Source organism: Acytostelium subglobosum (genome assembly GCF_000787575.1).
Source record: "Acytostelium subglobosum LB1 DNA, scaffold: scaffold17, whole genome shotgun sequence".
NCBI lineage: Eukaryota > Evosea > Eumycetozoa > Acytosteliales > Acytosteliaceae > Acytostelium > Acytostelium subglobosum.
The window spans coordinates 642,778-664,394 of record NW_012236516.1 but is presented as its reverse complement, the minus strand read 5'-3'; the positions used below and the strand labels follow the sequence as shown (position 1 = coordinate 664,394).

The 21,617-nt window shown below is 42.1% G+C and overlaps 8 protein-coding genes across 8 annotated transcripts; 5 read left to right on the top strand and 3 right to left on the bottom strand.

Annotated features, from left to right (window-relative positions):
- Positions 1-165: 165 nt before the first annotated feature.
- Positions 166-1,899, bottom strand: SAMD00019534_082840 (hypothetical protein; the record flags this gene model as incomplete). Its single annotated transcript, XM_012896744.1, has 5 exons — positions 166-660; positions 728-1,024; positions 1,105-1,401; positions 1,482-1,623; positions 1,703-1,899. 5 exons carry the CDS (start codon positions 1,897-1,899, stop codon positions 166-168), a joined length of 1,428 nt encoding a protein of 475 aa, XP_012752198.1.
- Positions 1,900-2,965: 1,066 nt separating this feature from the next.
- SAMD00019534_082830 (hypothetical protein) lies at positions 2,966-5,241 on the top strand (the record flags this gene model as incomplete). Its single annotated transcript, XM_012896743.1, has 3 exons — positions 2,966-4,721; positions 4,798-4,981; positions 5,058-5,241. 3 exons carry the CDS (start codon positions 2,966-2,968, stop codon positions 5,239-5,241), a joined length of 2,124 nt encoding a protein of 707 aa, XP_012752197.1.
- Positions 5,242-5,397: 156 nt separating this feature from the next.
- On the bottom strand, positions 5,398-6,400 carry SAMD00019534_082820 (hypothetical protein; the record flags this gene model as incomplete). The annotated part of the gene is made up of 3 exons (XM_012896742.1): positions 5,398-5,915; positions 5,990-6,174; positions 6,237-6,400. The coding sequence occupies 3 exons, from the start codon at positions 6,398-6,400 to the stop codon at positions 5,398-5,400; spliced, it is 867 nt and encodes a 288-aa protein (XP_012752196.1).
- A 2,711-nt stretch (positions 6,401-9,111) lies between these two features.
- Positions 9,112-12,422, top strand: SAMD00019534_082810 (hypothetical protein; the record flags this gene model as incomplete). Its single annotated transcript, XM_012896741.1, has 6 exons — positions 9,112-9,782; positions 9,845-10,050; positions 10,119-10,627; positions 10,715-10,902; positions 10,974-12,283; positions 12,358-12,422. 6 exons carry the CDS (start codon positions 9,112-9,114, stop codon positions 12,420-12,422), a joined length of 2,949 nt encoding a protein of 982 aa, XP_012752195.1.
- Positions 12,423-12,816: 394 nt separating this feature from the next.
- SAMD00019534_082800 (hypothetical protein) lies at positions 12,817-16,772 on the top strand (the record flags this gene model as incomplete). The annotated part of the gene is made up of 9 exons (XM_012896740.1): positions 12,817-13,409; positions 13,480-14,229; positions 14,298-14,509; positions 14,599-14,855; positions 14,932-15,120; positions 15,181-15,479; positions 15,547-15,750; positions 15,810-15,993; positions 16,065-16,772. The coding sequence occupies 9 exons, from the start codon at positions 12,817-12,819 to the stop codon at positions 16,770-16,772; spliced, it is 3,396 nt and encodes a 1,131-aa protein (XP_012752194.1).
- Positions 16,773-17,505: 733 nt separating this feature from the next.
- SAMD00019534_082790 (hypothetical protein) lies at positions 17,506-17,793 on the top strand (the record flags this gene model as incomplete). Its single annotated transcript, XM_012896739.1, has 2 exons — positions 17,506-17,525; positions 17,607-17,793. Coding segments are annotated over 2 exons (207 nt in total), but the record flags the coding sequence as incomplete, so codon positions are not given.
- A 314-nt stretch (positions 17,794-18,107) lies between these two features.
- SAMD00019534_082780 (hypothetical protein) lies at positions 18,108-19,381 on the bottom strand (the record flags this gene model as incomplete). The annotated part of the gene is made up of 3 exons (XM_012896738.1): positions 18,108-18,365; positions 18,446-19,070; positions 19,161-19,381. 3 exons carry the CDS (start codon positions 19,379-19,381, stop codon positions 18,108-18,110), a joined length of 1,104 nt encoding a protein of 367 aa, XP_012752192.1.
- Positions 19,382-19,668: 287 nt separating this feature from the next.
- Positions 19,669-21,572, top strand: SAMD00019534_082770 (hypothetical protein; the record flags this gene model as incomplete). The annotated part of the gene is made up of 2 exons (XM_012896737.1): positions 19,669-19,685; positions 20,855-21,572. Coding segments are annotated over 2 exons (735 nt in total), but the record flags the coding sequence as incomplete, so codon positions are not given.
- Positions 21,573-21,617: the final 45 nt, after the last annotated feature.

The window sequence follows — 21,617 nt, the reverse complement described above, 5'->3', positions numbered from 1 at the left end:
TCAAACTGATTGGTTGATTGACTGATTGACTGATTGATTAACTGATTGATTGCTTGGTTGGTTGTCATTCATTGAATTGCTTGCTTGTCTTGCTTACTAGCATGACATGGCCTGGCATGTGTTGGTGTTGTTCTTGTTCTCTTACTTGTTTACTTGCTATGTTGCTTACTCCTTGATCTCTTCGACGTAGTTCTGTGGCACGAATCCAGTCACGCCATTGAGCTCGGCAAACCACCATCCACTGGAGTCCTGCTCACTCACGGTCAGGATGTCGCCCTCCTTGAAGCTCAACTCAGTGTCGCACGATGCCTCGTATTCGTAGAGACCACGACAACGGACCACTCTGCTGCTGGCGGCTGTTGCGCTGGCGCCGCCATCGCCTCCACTCGCAGGCGCACGGCTCAGATCCTCCACCTGCTGTGTGACCAAACGCTGAGACTCTTTCAGCGCGGCGATTCTCTTGTCGGCCTCAACAAGCTCGTTCTCTGACTTCTTCTGCTCCTTTGGATCGTTGGCGTAGAACTGTACCAACTTCTCAATGCCTGCTCTAGCCTGAATCTCCTGCTTTATCGTGTTGGATATCTCATTGATCTGTGCCTCTAGCTTCTGAAGCTTCTGATCTGGATTCAAGCCAGCGTCCTTGGCTGTGAGTCCCCATTCCTTTGTTTGGTTGATTGAGTCAGTGAGTGCGTCGTGTCGAGTTGCCAGGGTTCGAGGGACCACTTACCTTTTGGTTCGGTCCAGATGTCTTGTAGGAACCGATTCTAAAGTTGTTGGATGGGGAGGCAGGTTGAGCCTCACCATCGAATGGATAGTAGTCGATGGCTGGAGGTGGTGTGACGTTGGTCTTGTTGTCAGAGACCCACTGTCTAATGTCAGCATCTTGATCGATGGCGTCAGCAGCCTGATGAATGGCCTCGCATGCATGAGTGACAACGGGTGGTATCTCCTTAATATATAGTGCCACCTTTTGCATTATGTCCTTTGATGCTGCAATACGCTCCTCCTCAAACAATTGGAACTCCTACGATTGACAATGATTGATTGAATGAGTGAGTGATTGATCGAACGAATGCGTGAAATGATACGACATCCATCACATACCTTTAGGAGAGCTGGCATCTCATTGGTATAATATTCATTCTGCTTGGAGTTTGTAGCGCTGAGACAATCTCTGTACTCTTGGTCGGATTGGTTGGCCTTTTCAGAGGCCTGGGAGGCCTTGGTGCTGAGCTGGGACACCTTATCCTGCTTCATCTTTGGGTCGGCTTGACCCTTTGTCAAAGAAGTCTGTGCAAGCTCTGCCTCCTTTGACAATTTGTGATAGTTCTGTTTAGCCTTTGTCAATGAATCCAACTGTGTCTTCATATCCTTTGTCAACTTTAATCCATCGTTTGTCAACTGTTTGTTTGATCGATAGTTAAGTACGTAAGTATGTTTGATCACATAATTGATTGAATGATTGATCAGGTGATTATTACCTTCTTCCTAGTGTTCTCCTTATCCTTGACAAGCTTGTCGACTAGATTGGCCAAGTCGTTTGTCAAGTTTGAAAAGGTAGTATGTTGGTTACCAACGATCTCCATCTCATTCAATGTGATCCTCCATGACTCTTTCAATGATCTAATGAGTGTAGGAGTATGAGTGAGTGAGTGATTGAGTGTCTCTCATTCAAGTTGAGCGAAGTACTTCATGAACATACCCATCAAGGAATGGATTAGTCAACAACTTCTTCTGACCAGTTGACTTTACAAGTTTGAGCAAGTCCTTTGAGTATTCAGCCTCGAGTTGTGACAACTTCCTAAAGAAGCCACCCATCTCTGTGTTGCACTTGAGAACACCCTCTGTTCTCTTGTACAAGTTGTCAAAGCCATCGAGCAATTCAGTTGCGTAGCTCATCTTATATATGTATGTCTGTTTATAATTATTTGGTTTGATAAATTATTACTAACTAATATATAAATAGATATATATGTATATTTATGTATAAGTATAAATGAATGTGAATTGGATGTACGAAGTGATGGGGATGGGATGGGACCTGTCTACCTTCCTACCTTCCATCTCATACCATACCTGTGTTTGCAAACAACACAAAACAACCTTGATTTGGTTTCGCAGTAGGAGGGTATGTTTTTTGATCGCAAACAGATATTTGATTGGATAGTTTGGTCCTTGAGGACCACACCACAGAAAGACCTCTATTATTTTTTATCTGTTTGGGGGTGGGTCAACACAGCCAGCAAAGACTTCAATGCCATCGACCCAACAACTCGACGCGTCAACCCACGTACTAATCAGACATGGGTTCGTAAGTATCACCTTTGAAAGATAGTATCTTCACATGCTTATACCAACATCAACGAAACTGTCTCTTAATTCGAAAGTGAAGTAATATGACTTTGAAAGTAATTCGTTAGTTGTATTAATATTTGATTGATTGATTGTTTGAATGAAAGAAAGAATGAATCAAAGGCTGATAGTTTGATTATTAACGAGACATTTATTGCTAAGTGATCTTCAAGCAGTTAGGAGTGAACATAATCAATCATCATCGTCATTGTGGTTGGTCATTCACGAAACAAGATATTTTTTATCGTCATGGTCCTGGGCTGTACAAGAGGTCTTTAGTCTTTTAAGTAAGAGAGAAGGGCACACCTTGCTTGTGAACTCGTTAGCAGAGTGCCAGAGAGCATAATTGAATATTCACTTATCAAGGGAGGTGTGGGAGTCGTCTTCACACCTTTGCTCATCTTTGCAGATTTCATTTGAATGTTCGATCGCCACAGTCTTTATTGAACTTGTACCAATAGTCACTCACAATACACATACATACAATCAATCAATCAATCAATCAACATATACAAACAATAACAATACATTAGACAGATAATTAGATAGACAGAGAGATAATATAACAGATGTTGTGAACTCACCGACTACAACATCATCAACAACAACGATAATGATAACGATATCACTACCTAATGATTGTCATAATAATAGATGTTCGTTGGTGTTGACTCATTTCTGTGAGACTCATGGTCCTTCTGTTGTGTTTACTACACAGACAGAGTTTATACTGCCTTCGACTACAACATCACAGACAGACGATACATCATCATCAACTTCAAGCAGTGATGTCACCATCTCTTCGACGGGTTCATTATCTTCAACACCTCATATAATACGTCGTCCTCTAGTCAGTGTCAATGTCAATCATAATGTCAATGGAGTTGGAGTTGGAGATGGAGATAGACAAGATGATGATGATGAGGAGGACAATGGTGACGCGGCAACAGCAGCGGAAACAACAATCATTACATCATTGCCATCATTGTTTGCAGCAACAACAACAAATGTAAATAATGGCAATGGAGTTGCCAATGGGAATGGCATTGGACATGGCAACAACAACACGACAGACAACAACACTTCACAACAACAGCCTCATCAATATACACCATTACATACAATATATAACGAACACTCTGCATCACGACTTGGTGCCACTCATTCAGTATTGATTCCATCACTTTCCACCAACTCCAACATCAACAATGCGACTACATCATCATCAAGCCAATCATCACCTCTCTTAACATCATCAACATCATCAACTACATCAACTACATCAACTCACTCATCACCTACAAAGACGACAACAACAACAACAACTACACCACCAGCACGTTGTCCAACTTGTTCATCACTGCCACAGGGTAGCGGCCTTGTATCACAGGATGCACTCAACTCCAACCTTTACTATGTTAGCACGCATCAACCGTCCAACACTTCATACAGCCAGATACGTACAGCTTGTGTGCGATCATTGTCATGTGAGCTGGTACCAGGACGTGAGGGACCAGTCTACATTAGCAGCAACGACGGATACTTTCTCAGCTACATGTTCAAGGTGAATGACATCCGTGCAAGAGGCTCAGCGCGCTGGTACGGCTTCCTTTTCCTGCTGGGCGAGTCGTCATCGCTGGTCAACTACTTTAGCTGGATAGTCAGCTGTTTCCGATCGATGGCCAACGAGATGAAAGAGCGATCCAACGTGGTGTTTAAGCGCGAACAGTCCACACAGTCGTCGTCTCAGGCACTCTCAAATCTGATGCGTCGCGGACTTCGCTCTGTCCCATTGCGACCACTCACCGAACTGATGGAGGACCCAAACTTCTTCCACCGACTGCACAGCTCATTCAGCAGCATCCTATCTACATGCAATCTAAAGTACTTCCTTCTTCAGAACCAGCCATCAATGTTGGAGGAACAGGCAGCGCAACTCCAGGAACTCAAAGAGCGATATATGTATAATGGAGGTCGACTTGGCCCACTGCGAGGCCCACAAGACATCCACGCTCTGTTGGCCGAGAAGCTCAACGAGTCTGTCGTATTCCCCGTACCCCAAGAGCGTCTGCGGACGTTGGGCCAGGTGTACCGCATCACATCATCGACCAACCGTGCCAACGACATCTCAGTGTTGGTCTACAATATGATCGTTGGCAATCAGGTCGTTATACAGAGTCGTTCACCAGCACTGGCCGCATCACTTATCGATCTACTCAAGGAGTTGGTACCTCGCGAGTGCGTATCAATATGTTATTACTCCGAGACATTCAAAGAGATATGGGAGTGCAACCTACTTGGACTGAGTCCACGAGCGATCATTCCACGTCATGTTGATCGATCAGTAATCAACATGGTAGATATTGATTGTAAGTAGTAGTAATCACTCAATTACACTCATACATCAAGTCAATCAACTTACCATTTCCAATCCTATCAATCTAGATTATGACAAGTCACAGGAACCAGAGGACATTGATAGTCCATACCGATCAACAATAGAGATCACACTTAGTGGTCCACATCATACATCCACTCTTGGTCTGGCCATCGAGTCCATTCTGAGGCAAGACTTCCCTCCAGATGTAGAGCGCATGCATCTCCTAACACTGAGAGAGGAGTGGATAAAGTAAGTTGCTTACTTCCATTGCTAGATGTAAAGGACTGCACTGACATCCATCCAATCAATCCAATCAATCAAACAGTAAGACAAAGTCATTCTATGGTGTGCGATCAATCATTGAGAATGATAAGGATAAGAGATTGGTTAAGTTCCTACAGTTGATCAACTGTGGACACGAGAAGGACTTGACTATATTGATGTTCTGGACAGCTTGTTCAAGGAAATGGTTCACATCATTAGAACGAAGATTAAGTGTACTAAAGTAATAACTCATCAATGATGTTCAATAAGTGATAATGTACCTTTATCTATCTGATATTGGTACTTTATTGTTGTTGAATAATAGTATATATATCAATCATTCAATCAATGTCCGGCGCAAGTTAAGTTGGTCCATTGATCAATCAATCAATCCAAATCATTCATTGAGTGGCCACTCCAGTACTCTTGATGTCGCCACTTGCATATCCTGGTAAGTCCTTTGTGATGGGCTGAGTGGTAGGCTGGTCTTTGTCCAATCCACGTGCCGCAGCCTCTGTCGCAGCACTAATATCGATAAAGTATTGATTACATAGTTGAGCCACCTGTTCGATGGAGCCTGTCGAGTCACTGGCCAACTGAGCAGATGAGCAAGTTAGACCACCACGGTCACGTTGGGAAGGACATACTCCAGCAAAGCTATTATCTCCTACACTACTTCCACTACTATCCACGATCAATGATATAGGACCTCTTGAATCCATTCCAATATTATCAATAAGTTGTATACCATTCTTTGTTATAACATTGTAAGATTGATGATGACTATGTTGATAATGTTGATGATGACCATGTGTAGTAGTTGATGTCGAAGTGGTCGTTGTTGGAGTGGCAGGTGATAGTATAGCACCACATCCACAAGAGTTGTTTGTTGTTGATCCAAAGTATCCCATTGGTAAGTCTAATAATATGTTTGATTGGGAGTTAGTACATTGATCATTCCATCGATTGATAGAGTTGGAGTGAACCACTTACAATTTAAAGATGGATTATCCATTAACCATTTGGTTGCAGACATTATACGATTGGAGAGGAAGTTGGTATTATGTACTCCTCCCATTATGTTGTCCAACCTCTCCTCTTGAGGTGTAAGTAGTGCAAACATCATTGTTGCCAATCCATGACTATTAAATATCCTAGAGTATGCCATACTTTTAGGACTATTGTGGAATAAATGATTAATATATGATTGAATGATGTTGATGATTGATTGATAACATACCTGTATCGACTTGATCCACTTCCAAATGCAAATAGGATTATACCAACTGGCTGTGGAGGTACTGATAGAATTGCTTCTAACTTTACAAAGTCTTGTGAACTGAATGTTATATTCTTTTCCAGATATCCAATCTCTGGTGAATGTAATATAGGTGTGTTCTCCATTATAATAGTAATAGTATGTTTGTTTGTTTGAAGTTGAAGACAACTAATTGAAGTGGTCAATCAATCAATTATTGTTGGAATGGATATGAATGATATGATGTTGTAGTTGATGTTGTGATTGATGTTGATGATGTTGATGATGTTGATGATGGTCCACACATGTAAATGTTTGTTTTAAAGTAATTAATTAAATAAATAAATTTAAATTTAAATTTAAAGAGAGAGAGAGAGATAATATTTTAAATTTATCTCTTGTGGAAGGAAATAGTTGGGTAGGAAAATAAATACTAAAGGATAGGAATAAGTTTTAGGTTTGTAGAGCAGCATAAAATACAACTAAACCATTATGTAAATCAATACATCAAGTGTGAACACAATGCGATTGATCGTCTGGGCATCCATCCATCCATCCATCTATCCATCCATCCATCAATCCAGCCATCCCTCTTCCATCAATTCATCCTCTCTCTTTCTCTCTTCATCTCTCTTGGATTGGTGGTGCTGGTACTGCCATCTTCATCATGATGTGGTACGGACAGAGACATACACAACACAACACTTTCCCTCCCATTGTACCACAAACATATATATGTGTGTGTGTTGGAACCTCACTCACACCAAAGTCAAGTTCAATCATTCTGATGTGATGTTGCAACGAATGAATGAGGTGATTGATTATTTGTGTTGTGTGGTATGTGTGTGTGTGTGTGATGGTCAAGGTCCAGAGACGAGCAGTCAGTGTGTTGAATGATGTTAATTCAGTTCGGTCGAGTGTGATTGATTATCTGTGTGTAAGTGTGTGATTGTGGTTGCAATGCATTGAAACTATGAATGATTGTAGGATGCCACAATGGTTGGCTTGCTAATAACTCTTTGTATTCTAGCCATCTTCACTCATTCACTTCAGCCCATATGTATGTTCATACATGAATGATTGATTGAGTGAAGATACATACACTTTCGAAACAAACTTAGTCACTCTTTGAACTAAAGTAACGGAACCCTCCCATTGATTCAAATTACTTGTTAAAGTTTGTTTGGTCGAATAGTGTAAAGGTAATAAGTTGTAATATGTCAATAACTACATTGTGTGTATGTCTGTATGTATGATGATACTTTGAACATTGTTCATAATATTTGGTGATCATTTGATATGATGTATGGTAGGGGGTCACGTGACACCTTTCTTTCTTTCGTTCGTCAATAATAATCAATAAAATTTAATCAAATAAATTATGATCAGCTGACAAACCACTCGTTCGTTTTTTTTACCATAAACTTTAAAGACTCGTTATTTTTATTCGTTTAAATATATATACAAAACAATAGTTTATCAGACCATATTCTTAGGATCATTTCTAGAGTATAGACTATAACATAATTTCCATCAAATTATGCCCAACTTGATGCGAGGATGATGATTAACAATCTCCCTATCAGAGCGTGATGCCAACTATAGGCCGGAGGTATCTCTGGTCAATAGTAATAGATGACCGTGGTCTGGTTACAGCTAAGTACCAGCCAAGATAGAGAGATAGTCGAACTCGTACCTTTTTTTTTTTTTTAACATCTAGGTCACTCCAGTATCGTCCTGGAATGAAGATGACATACGTCCGGTCACTCTCTCTCGATGTCGAGGAGGAGCGGACGAACTAGTGACCTAGATGTAAAAAAAAAAAAAGGTAACTGGACCCAGAGAGATGATGGAGGTGACTACAACAATCAGTCACATGTCTGCCACACACAGACAGTAACCTAGGATACCTGTACCTGATCAAACAATGAATAAGAAGTATAACATAATAATATCATAGTTACAAGATGTGACCACTACCACTAATTAGGATATCCCAGGCATGACATCAAGTATGCCTAGAAGAAATGTCCTATAAAGTGATAGATGAGAGGACATCCCTAAATAGTAAAATTGATGTGGAGTGAATTACTGTCCCCATCGCGATTAGTTGTCAACATGCAAGATCTTCAAAAAACTTCCCAAAATGGACTTCACAGGTCAAACATTCTGTTGGGGAATTGATCATACCCTCCAATGACTGTCAACCTACCCATCCAGAATAGAAAATGAATAGTTAGACCTCAGGAGTTGAGGAACATCTCTCTTTAATCAACCTGACTTCCATCATTCCATCAACTTCCAACCAATATTGGTAGAATAAATGAATAAATTGTAATCAAGAAACTATTATTATTAATATTATTACATTTATTATTAATTTATCTGTACCTAAATATTTTAAACTTTATTATTTATTGATCATTTATTAACAATGTGTTTTATACCTTCACGATCTGTCGTCAACAATGGAAATACCGACAATATTTATATAATAGGAAATAATAATAATAGTATTAATAATAATTGTCAAATGATGTCCAATCTTGACAACATTTCAATGATTTTCAATCATGATCACAACTCTAATTCATTTCATCTGCCACCAATAACAACAACAACAAATATTATTAAACCCAATTTGATACATGGATTGGACAACCTAGAGTCATCGTCATCCTCCAACAACATTCAATCTCTATCATGTAATTTAGTAAACAATCAAAATAGTGGATGTATTGTAGGTGGCGGTACCGCCAATGAATCAAACTTGATTGCCGTAGCCACACAACAGAGTGATAGTGTGTCACAACCTTTGGATCTATCAACTTGCAATCATCAACCTCACATTCAATTGATGCACATCATGGTCGAGCTTCAGTGTATCGAGGCTATAACATTATCAAACAGCGATACATTCTTTCCTATGGTCATGCAGAGTTTGATCAAGTGTCTTGGCAATGACAAGCGTATATCAATCGCAGAGTTATGCGGTGGAATGAATGAGATGAACGTCATACATCAACATCATGGTCCACAAGACACCGTTCACATGAGCGAGCACTACTCTTTGGGTTCACTCGTTAACATGACTGATGCCACGCCATACCTCGAAGACAACCTGTTACGAATCCCACTGATCAACTCACAAACACTATGTGGCGAGATACAGATACAACCAATCAACTCGATGGAGATGTGCTGGCTGATGCAAAGTTTCATGCTAAAGTTCATCGTCAAACAGACCGCGTACGAGACCGAGAGGAGGATACACGAGAGGCTGCTATCCACCATCGTCGAATGTAGCTGCACATCAACTTTAGACGACTTCTTCCATCTTCTGTCCGAACCACTATGTCGATCATTCAACGCCAAGTACTGTGGCTTTTGCAAGTTGATCTCAAGCAAGGCCGCCATCAACATGTGCTTCGCCAGCAACATCTCTGAGTTTGAAAGCAGAACACTCCACATTGCCAAAGGACCATGCAAGATGATATACGATGAGAAGAAGATTGTATTCTTTGATGAGTAAGTTAACTCCATTCATTCATTCATTTAATCACTCACTAACTCAACATGTCCTTCACCAGTCTCCAGAATCAATTCCCAAATGAACCATTCTTTGCCAAACATGGAATCAACGGCTACATGGGATTCCCTTTAATTGGCTCAAGTGGACATGTGATTGGCCACTTCTTCCTCGTTGGTGAGCGTCCATTCAATCCTGTGGCAGCAAGATCACCAATCATATCTGCCATTTCCAAGCGTGCATCAGTAGATGTTGAGAGAATGCAAGGTATGTTCATTCAATCAATCGATTGATCAACTCCACGTAACATACTAACACCTTGTTGAACATTATAGTACAAGAGGAGTTGTTATTGGCAGAGACACTGTTGGATCAGTTCCCAGGATGTGTATTCTTGGTCAATAGAGATGGAGTGATCATTAGAGAGTTTGGACACTCTGATAATATACTTGGACCCAAAGATTCATGTCTTGGAAAGAATGTATCATCGTTTGAACATGGCAAGCAGGAGATATATGAACACCTGAGAGCATTGGGCCCCGACAACAACAAACAAGAGAGCATCGTGGTGAAGGAGATCAGATTGACCAAGAGCAACAATGAGGAGTTGCTTTGTGAGATCTTCCTCAGAGAGATTGTTGATCATAATGGACACTCACTCGGTATAATGATGGTGATCAGAGATATTACCGAGGCTAAACAGATCCAACACTCTTTACAGCAAGCCAACCTTCAGCTATCTGAGAATAACACCGAGTTGATCGAGACACATGATCGAGCACTCAAGGCCATCCATATGAAGTCCCAGTTCATGGCCACAATCAGTCATGAGATCAGAACTCCAGTGAGTATACTTACACACACACTTGGAATCACTCCAATCAATCAATCAATCAATCATTCATTCTAACAATCCACTCTTGATCATTAGATGAATGGAGTCATTGGAATGGCAGAGATGTTGTTGACCTCCAATCTGACACCTCAACAATACGAGATTGCCGACACCATTCACAAGTCTGGCGAACTACTCTTGTCCATCACATCAGACATCCTGGACTTTTCAAAGATCGAAGCATCCAAGCTTGAGTTGGAGATGACCGAGTTTGATCTCAAAGGGTATGATACTCGAGTATCATTCATACATGTCAGGGTATCACTCACTAACACATCTTGCTCACCTTACTTAGATGTATTGAAGGAGTGTTCAACACTCTATCAATATCATTAGAAAAGAAGATTGAGATACTACTGGTATTCGAGAAGGATGTACCTTCTAAACTTTTTGGTGACCCAAACAGACTGCGACAGATCATAATTAACATTGGATCAAACGCCATCAAGTACACAGATCATGGTCATGTCTATGGACATGTGTCAGTTTTAGAGAGCTCCAAGGGCAAGTGCAAGATATGTGTGTCCATCCATGATACTGGCATTGGTATTGAGGACGACAAGAGAGCCCTTCTCTTTGAGCCCTTCTCACAACTAGACGCCTCGACCACGAGGAAGTATGGAGGATCTGGTCTTGGTCTGGCCATCTGTAGTCGCCTTGCGAAGCTCATGGATGGCGAGGTGACATTGGACTGGAGTCAAGTTGGCAAAGGATCGGTGTTCTCCCTCAAGGCTGTGTTTGAGGAGGTTGAGCATCCAAGTGCACAACCATTGATCACAGAGATAGTCGAGCCAGAGTCAACAACATTGCCCCTATGTTTGATTGTGGACGATTATCCATTTGGATCGAAGGCCACCGCGGACAAGTTGCACCAACTATGTCCCACCAATGTGGAAGAGATGGCCAGTTCAACATTCGATGAGATACTGAACGCGAATGAATGTTGCGCACACAATTGGAAACAAACATTCATCAGCAGGAACTTGAACATGATCATGATCGTTCATCGTGAGCACAAAGACATCAACACATTCATCAAACTCGCGGCCAACACTGCCGAGTACTGCAGGAGCATGCCTGTAAAGGTGGTGCTGGTTACCAACACTGCCAACGCCAAGCTGGTACCTACCACGAGGAAGTACATCCTTCTCACCAAGCCAACTTCCAGCATCAACCTGTTAAGGATCATACAACAGGATTACAATGAGCTCTACAACAACTTGCAAGTCAGATCACCCAATAACAAGTCCATTGGGAATCAATCACTGGAGCCTCTAGAGGACAACCAACCCAAGTCCCCATTGAAGATACTCGTGGTGGAGGACAACATGGTCAACCGCAAGGTGGTATCAATGCAGCTGGCCAAGCTTGGTTACGAGTGTGACCAGGCAGAGGATGGCAACGAGGGATTCAACAAGTACAAGCAAGGCCAATATGACATTGTGTTCATGGACCTGACCATGCCCAACTGTGATGGTGCTCAATCCAGTCTCATGATCCGGTCCTATGAACAGATATCCAACAAACCAAGAGTAACAATAATTGCTCTCTCTGCCACCGTCCTCGATGGTTCCAAAGAGTATTGTCAATCCATGGGTATGGATGGTATGTATATTCCAATCATTCATCATTCATTCATTCAATCAATCAAACACTAATCTCATTCATTCATTCAACAGACTTTATAATGAAACCACTAAAGTTGAATAAGCTCAAACAGGTGTTGGAGTCAATCAAGAAGTAGTTAAGTCCAAAGTTGTCAATTACTTAAGGTTGGAGTTTGATTGTTATTTAATTAAATCTTTATATATAATATATTCTTTGAAGTTCATTCAACAAACAATCACAAAGCTAAATTAAATGTCTAGATGGTGGGTTGAGGGCTGATTCATCATCATCAACCAACCTATTTCCATTTCTCACACTTCTAAGCGCCACCATTCAAACAAACAAATACACATCATATACTTACTTAATATATATATACATTCATTTATATATCTTTACAAATAATTTATTATATATACACATTTCTTCAACATTAAATTGAAAATTAGAGCACTGCAGTTGATTGATTGTGATTGATTGTGATTGATTGATTGAGTGACACACGTGATACACAAGGCAAAGCTCATCAGATGAACACAGCAGCTGCCCCACCATCATCACCAGCAGTCAATGGCAACATCAACGCTCAAGATGTAGATATCAAGGACCTTACTCCTCCTCCAACTCATCCATCAAATCAGAATGGAAACAATACACAACAACAATCCCCTCCACAACAACTACCACCTAAACCAGAACAAACAGTTGCACAATGGACTATATCAAACTATTCACAACAGACTGATAAGTTCTATACGAATACAGCACAGATATGTGGATTGACGTGGAGACTGTATATCTTCCCCAAGGGAAACACTTCAAATGAGGACCTATCGCTGTTCCTCGATCTGGTGGAGATCAAGCAGCCCAACTTCCCCTGCCAAAAGGTCAACTTTATGTTGGAGCTGGTCAATCAGAAGAAGCCTGAAGAGAGTGTTCGCAAGCCTTCCGATCACATCTTTAGTGCCAAGTTTGTAGACTGGGGATTCAACAAGTTTATCAAGATATCAACATTGCTCGATCCCAAGAATGGCTTCATCGTCGATGACACCCTCATCCTACGTGTAGAGATACTCAACATCATCACAGAGACCATCTCTGCCAATGGTCAGAGAGCATTCTTGTACGTATCATTTGATTGATTGATTGAATGGATGGACTGATCACTAACATGATTGATCAACCTTATTTAGATATAACTCAAAGAAGATGACAGGCTTTGTTGGATTGAAGAACCAAGGAGCAACATGTTATATGAACTCATTACTGCAGGCATTGTATCAAATATCACCATTTAGACGTGCAGTGTATGAGTTGCCAACGGCACAGAATGATGATCCACATGAGAGTATACCGTTGGCGCTGCAACGACTGTTCTACAAGTTGCAGTTTGGATCGACCACGGTGTCGACCAAGGAGCTGACCAAGAGCTTTGGCTGGGGTACGCACGACATCTTCACGCAGCACGACGTGCAGGAGCTGAACAGAGTGCTGTGCGACAACCTCAACGACAAGATGAAGGGCACCAAGTCCGAGGGCACCATCGACAACCTGTTCCGCGGCAAGATCAAGAACTTTATAAAGTGCGAGAAGGTCAAGTACGAGTCCAAGAGAGAGGAGGAGTTCTACGACCTGTCGCTCAATGTCAAGGGCTGTCCAACCATCCAGACCTCATTCGAGAAGTACACCGAGATCGAGAAGCTCGACGGCAACAACATGTACGACGCCGAGGGCTTTGGACTGCAGGTGGCCAACAAAGGATGTCGCTTCCTCTCCTTCCCACCAGTGCTACATCTCCAATTGAAGCGATTCGAGTATGATCCAATGAGAGATGCCAACGTCAAGGTCAACGATCGATATACATTCCCAGAACAACTTGACCTCTCTCCATACCTAGATGAAGAAGCAGACAAGACAACCTCATCAATCTATAACCTTCAAGGGTATGTTATGTATTATATACTCCCTCACTTCCAAAGCATAACAACTAACTCTATATCTATATATTTAGTGTACTGATACACTCTGGTGACCTACATAATGGACACTACTACGCCTTTATGAAGCCAAAGAAGGATGGTGATTGGCTAAAGTTTGACGATGAGGAGGTGTCTAGGTGCTCACTCCAACAAGTCACAGAGGAGAGCTTTGGTACAGAGGTGGAGTCTGTACGAAGAGGTGGAGCAGGTGGCTTCACCATGGGCAGGAGCTTCACCAATGCCTGTATGTACAAGTATTGAGTCAGTCTATCCAATCTCAATCACTCAATCACTCACTCAATCAATCCAATCCAATCCAATCAATACTTTTAGACATGTTGGTCTACATAAGATCAACAGAGATCGATGAGTTGTTGAAGCCAATACCCGACTCTGAGATACCTGTACATCTAAAGCAACGATTGGACAGCGATGAGAAGACGCAGACTCACCAGATGTTGCGCATTAAAATGACGACTGACGAGGACTTTGTCCACAACACTGGATTCGATCTTGTCGACCTCACCAAGCTGCCATACCAAAACATCATCATGAAACCAGGCGAGAACTACAACATTGCCTATCTAAAGGTTTGTATATATATATCTATATACTTTACACATTCAATCATTCAATCGGTCAATCAAGTACTGACTCCATCCACAGAGACAAATAACAACAATCATTGGAGTGCCACCCGAGAGACAGAGGCTGTGGTCATGGTCATGTAGAAGAAACAGGACGATGCGTATCGACATGGTTCCAGAACAAGATGATGCCTCTCTGAAACGACCCACAGAGTTGGCATTCTACTTGGAGGTATCATATGTACCAAGGACACCCAACATGGGCGCAGTAAGTATTACCTTCCAATCACATTCACGCATACTTGTTTCTAACTTACATCAATCACAGTCATACTTCCAACCAATAGACAATGCACATTCCAATGCACTGCTGTTCTTCAAGTATCATGATCCAGAGCAGAACACGATGAAGTTTGTAGGATCCAAGGTTATCGATATCAGCTGCCGTGCATCATACATTCATCCAATGCTTAGAACGATGGCTGGACTACCAGCCGACACCCCACTCCTCCTATTCGAAGAGATATCACCGGGCGACATCGAAGTCATCAAGCCATCCGAATTCCTACGTCAATGTGAGCTAGCAACAGGTGACATCATCGTATTCCAGAAGCATGTCTCTATCAAGTATGTTACCGTTCATTCATTCATTAATTCACTCATACACTTACTAACTATGTATGTATGATTGTAGGGACAAGCACATGTATCCAACAGCAGTTGAATACTTTACATATGTGACACACAAGACCGTTGTCAAGTTCCAGCAGGTAGACAACAGCAATGTAAATTTCACGCTGGAGTTGGTCAAGAATACCAAGTACTCAGAGATCACCAAGATCATTGGTCAGCAGATCAAGGTTGATTATAACAAGATCAGACTATTGGCTGTACCAAGGTATGTTTGATTGTTTGATTGATTGTTCATTCACAAACCAACATACATGGATCATATAGATTCGCTGGAATGGAACCATATAGCCCTGTCAAGCCAAACGACAACATCCCCCTGTGCGATATACTAAACTCCAACAACAGGTTGTCTGATAAGCTCTTCTTTGAAGTCCTCAACATACCTGTCAGTGAATGCGAGTCCAAGTCCAACTTTAGAATCACATGGCAGAAACCATCATTTGAATATGTAAGTTTGATAATTGATTGATTGTTTGATTGGACTGATTGAACTAACCTTTGTTACTACTTACTTTACAGGAACAAATATCATTATGGGTCACCAAACAGGGCACTGTACATGACATCAAACAGACCTTTATTGAATTGATTCAGAGTCAATCGACACCAGTCACAGCGTCGATCACAATAGCAGGTGGCGTGAGCACTCCCCCTGCAGGACAGACACCAACAGGTTCACCGGCAATGGCGACAACAGCTTCCGCTGCATCAGCTGCTCCAGCTGCCACTGCCACTCCAGTTGTTGCCGACCTCAAGATCAATGAACTCAAACTACTCGAGATACGATCACACAGAATAGTCAGAGAGTTTTGCGATGATGAGAGACTGTCGATCGTGATGGAGAATGCCAATCTAAAGATGGAGGCCATGTCTGAGGACGAGATCAACAAGGCACCAACGGACAAGGTGGTGACCGTCGTACACTTTAGCAACGAAGCTGGATTCCCAATGTACCACGGCGTCCCATTCCAGTTTGTCATCAAGGAGGGCGAAAACTACCAATCTCTGCGCAGTAGAATCCAAGCGCGTCTCGGACCCATTGTGTCGCCGGCTGAGTTTGCTCGATGGAAGTTGGCCATCATCCAGGACGACAAGGTTAATCCTCTAACAGAGGACGCCACCATCAGCAAGGGTGGAGACTGGAGTCACGCGACCATTGGACTTCAGCACAACCCATCAGTCCCAATGCGAGGCTATCAACAACGAGCCATCAAGATCAACAAATAAAGACAGACAGAGAGAGATAGAGCCATCCTGTGCGGCAGTGTTACAATTATCAAACCCAACTTCCATCTCTATCATTCATTCAAACAACAACCAACTCAACTACATTGTCGTCTTTGCCATCTTTGGATAATGTCGCGAATATAAGGTCTCAAAGAGAAAGACGAACGAATGTCTGACTTGGACGACAAGACTTCTTGTTTGGGTCCTTGCTGGACAGACAAAGATCCCAGGGTAGTCATCTATGCCAATCGGTGTTTCAACATAATTTACAGCAAACATGTTATTGGTTGATCGTTTCAGCGAAAGGAATGACTCAAAGCGCCTTGATTTGAATTGAATAACACACACACGACCAACTTCTCAACAACAATGAAAGTTTGGTCGACCGTTCTCACTTTCAATCATTGATTCGTGTGCTCACCTTTCCTCCAGAGAGTTTTGGTTAATCATGTGACCCACTCTGGTTCAAGGTGGTTGTGATTGGGAATAATGGGAAGGGCACTGATTACTTGAAGTCTAAATCACCCGCGCATGTGATTACCTTTGAATTGAATCACACCTCATCCATTCTTCCAAGTTGGGTGGTCATATGCTCCAACTGACAATAAAGGGTAGTGAGATAGTCATGTACATAGGTCTTACCAATATAAACACTATAAACTAATTAACAGAGATATAATATATTGATAGATAGATAAATAGATAATTAATTAATAAGAATAAATACAATACAATGGATAAATCAGATGCCAAGTAAGTATAATCCATCTCAAATCAATCAATGAATGATAAAACAGAGATACTAACATTGATGACCTTAACCTTTATGTATAGGGATATGACAATGATGGAGAAGAAGAAGATTGATAAGTTAAATAAGTTGACTGGACGAAGGGATTCAATTGCCAAGATATCATCATTATTGAACCCAAGAACACCAGAAGAGGCTAAACTTTGTTCACAAAAGTTAGAGACAAACGAGAAGCTTACAAATATCTTTGGTCAACGTCCTCAATGTTCATGATTGGACAGTCCAATCAAACATATATACATATATACATATATAACAATTATTTATTATAACCTTACATTTACCAACGAACTGGATGAATTGGAACACCTCGATGGATGGATGGAAGAACGACAACATGGCAACACCACCTCAATCACTCCAGAGTGATTGGATTTGAATGAACGAACGAACAAACAAACTGTACAGCTACTTGCACTCTCAACATGTGCATGCCGTTATCAATCAATCAATTGCCAGCCATCCAACCATCAACTTTAAAATAAAATAGTCGTCAGACAACCTTGTATACCTATCAACAACCTTTATATATCCAAATCATCGTCTGGGTCCTCATCGTCATAGTCGTCATCATCAATGACATCCTCAATCACCAATTGATTCTCGCCTTGATGTCTGTATGGCAGGACCACAGAGTCCTTGGCTGCCTTTTCTTCATCCGTCAGCTTGAGATTGAACGATAGGTTCTGTGTTGGGTCAGCCTCCTTTTCCTCCTCCTTCTTCTCAAACAGGTCAGCTGAATCAAACTCCAATCGACCATTCTTTACGTAGTAATACTCGACCTGATTGATTGGTTGGGTGATAGATTAGGATTAGGATATGTGGAGTTTGATTGATCGAGGGTCGTGGTCCATGTACATACATTACGCAACACTCTACCTGATCTCTTCTTTGTGATCACAGTGATTGTGGCTTCATATGGATTGGATAGTGATTGAGACAGGAGCAGCTTGGCGGGGAGTGGCGTCACTTGGATGGAAGTTGATGATATGTACTGGAGTTGTCGCTCCACTGTTTGATCGCTATAATGCAGGTCAGAGTGAAGTATGCCCAAGACACATGAGAAACTCTTCTCTGACTTCTTGCTATGTGGTTGAATGCCTGTATCAATCTTGTTCTTTGATGATGTCGTCGTAGCAGTGGCAGTAGCAGCATTGGTAGTTGATGAAGTTGTAGTAGTATGTACATTGTTAAAGTTATAGTTGATGAGTGTTCGGACCAGATTGCAAGTGTCAGAGAGACCATTCTTTAAGACGAATGCACTGAGTGTGTTGATGATGAGTATCGGGTTGTCCTTGAGTCTTTGAGGTACACGATTCGAATTGAATGCCAACTTCAACGCGTCCAAACATGATGCAGAGTCTTGACCAGTACAGTTGAATACAATGGGTGATTGTTGTTGCTGTTGTGACTGTGTCTGTGCCAACTGTTGCTCATTCTTCTTCCAACCAAATGGGTCTGAATAACAATCAATGACCACAAAGTTGCTACATTGTCGATGTCAGTCATTCATTCATTCATTCATTCATTCATTCATTCATTCATTCATTCATATTCTTTTTGAGATAGATACATACACATTATTATACTTCTTTGCAAGCTTTGTATACTCTATCAATGGTATAGATTGATTGATGAACCATACACTCTTCTTTGAACTGTTATTGTTGCCAACAGGTCCAAGCCATTCATCATAAATATGATTCAACAAGTGTTGAGCCGATGATTCCAAGCAATCCTCCAACAACAACAGACCATTCAATGTCTCTTGTGTATGTAATACCTTTGTAAATGACATATCTCTATCTATATCTTTATCTATATCTATATCTCTACCTGTTCATTCATTCATGCACCCAAACACAAGTGTTTCTCAACTTTGAACTTCCCCAAATCAAGTCCAAACAACGTGCTGTAACGTTATCGTTGTTTCGTTTGTCAATACATTTATTTTTGAATTTTTGTTTTGATTTGAAGCGAAGTGTGGCTTTGAGCCAGCTTGGGGCACAAAAGATCACCTCCAGCATTCATTTCACGACACTCGTCTTGTTGCTCATTCATCAGTCACGCACACGTATAGCCAACATGTCTACCACCAAACAGTAAATGTATAGAGAAGGTTCATACCAATCACCATCCATCCATCCATCACATCAGCAACGCATCCACCAATCACCTCACATCCTTATCTACAGCTGATGATCGATACATGTATCCATTCATTGACACTTGGTTGGATTCGGATACACGTTCCTCAACAAATGCACAACACAACAGATGGATGTTGGTCACCTGTACCTCTCGACATTGAGAAGTTCAGCAACTCCTTCGAAAAGAACCGGATGCACATCCACAAAACGTACTTTGTATCTTACACTCTAGACAAGTGGCATCCTTCTGACTCACGGGGCAACTCGTGAGCTGGTCGGGTAGTTGCTTCTAGCAGTGTCTGATCAAATACAATACCATTGCTTTAATCTCCCAAGGTGAAAGCGAGGGCTGTACACGACTACCCAGTGTAGTTGCCAAATGGCTTATGCATAGCACTTTGTTGTGTTTGTTATTGTTTGATTGCTTACTTGCGCATATCATTCAATCAATCAATCACTCGCATCGTCTATCATGCTCCATGCTCTGTACTTCCCTGATTACAAACAAGTTGCTTGAGGTATGGCTTGGTCCCCGCATATTGGATGTCGCCACCGACATGCTGACCTTTAGTGGTCAATGTCAAGTGATAACATCCGAGTTGCGCCCCCATACCAAGAGGCTTTGAGGAAGATTGACCTTCATGGCTGGTCTTCCTTTAATTATTTGTAGACTCGGCGCGTTGTATGTTTGCCAGGTTGTTGAGTGTCCTTTGGACAAGATACACTTAGTCACTCATCACGCTCGTTCTATCCCAACACTTCTCAGCCCCCTTTGTTCGTTCAACTCAACCAGTCATGTTCATTCGTCGTCCACTCACCTCTTGCTTTGAGGTAGGTGTGACAATGATATAACAACTTGACTATGATTCAGGTGACAACTTACAAGGAGGCGGAGGCTTTGTTGAAGCTGCAGTCACTCTCGGTGGTTTCAATTAAATATTATGCTTGTCTTGTGACAGGAGTGAGAGCATTCAGAGCGTATACCTGCTTGTTGCATGTCCATCCCCATGTCGCCAGCAATGGCAACACTGGGCAAACACACAAGAGGTAGTCGTAGTCAGTTGCCCCTCATCTTTCACACTTAGTTCTTCCCTTTCTCCCCTTTCTCCAATCATTAACAGAGCTGCCACCCCAGTCCCAGAGTCTGTCTTGAAGCAGAGAGCCACCTCTCAGAAGAAGACCGTCGATCTTGCCAAGCTTCGTCGCGCTTCCCGCTTGAGAGCCTCAAGATTGAGAGCCAAGTACTTCCTCCGTGCCGAGAAGTACGCTCGTGAGTACCGTAACGCCGAGCGCAAGCAGGTCAGCCTCAAGCGTCAGGCCAAGAACACCAACGTGTTCTACGTCCCACCCGAGGCTAAGGTTGCCTTTGTCATCCGTATCCGCGGTATCAACGGTATTGGCCCCAAGCCACGCAAGATCCTACAGCTCCTCCGTTTGCTCCAGTTGAACAACGGTGTCTTTGTCAAGTTGAACAAGGCCATGATCAACATGTTGAAGCTCGTCGAGCCATACATCGCCTACGGTTACCCCAACCTCAAGTCAGTCCGCGAGCTCATCTACAAGAGAGGTCACGCCAAGATCAGAGGTCAGCGTATCCCACTCGTCAACAACGAGATGGTCTTCGACGGTCTCAAGCGTTACGGAATCATCTGCGTTGAGGACATCATCCACGAGATCTTCACCTGCGGCAAGAACTTCCGTGAGGTCAACCGTTTCCTCTGGGCCTTCAAGCTCAACTGTCCACGTGGAGGTTTCAACCACAAGAAGATCCATTTCCTCGAGGGAGGTGATGCTGGCAACCGTGAGCACCTCATCAACAACCTCATCAGAAAGATGAACTAAATAAACTGTGTGCCACTGTCCTCGTGTGCGCTCATTGCTGAT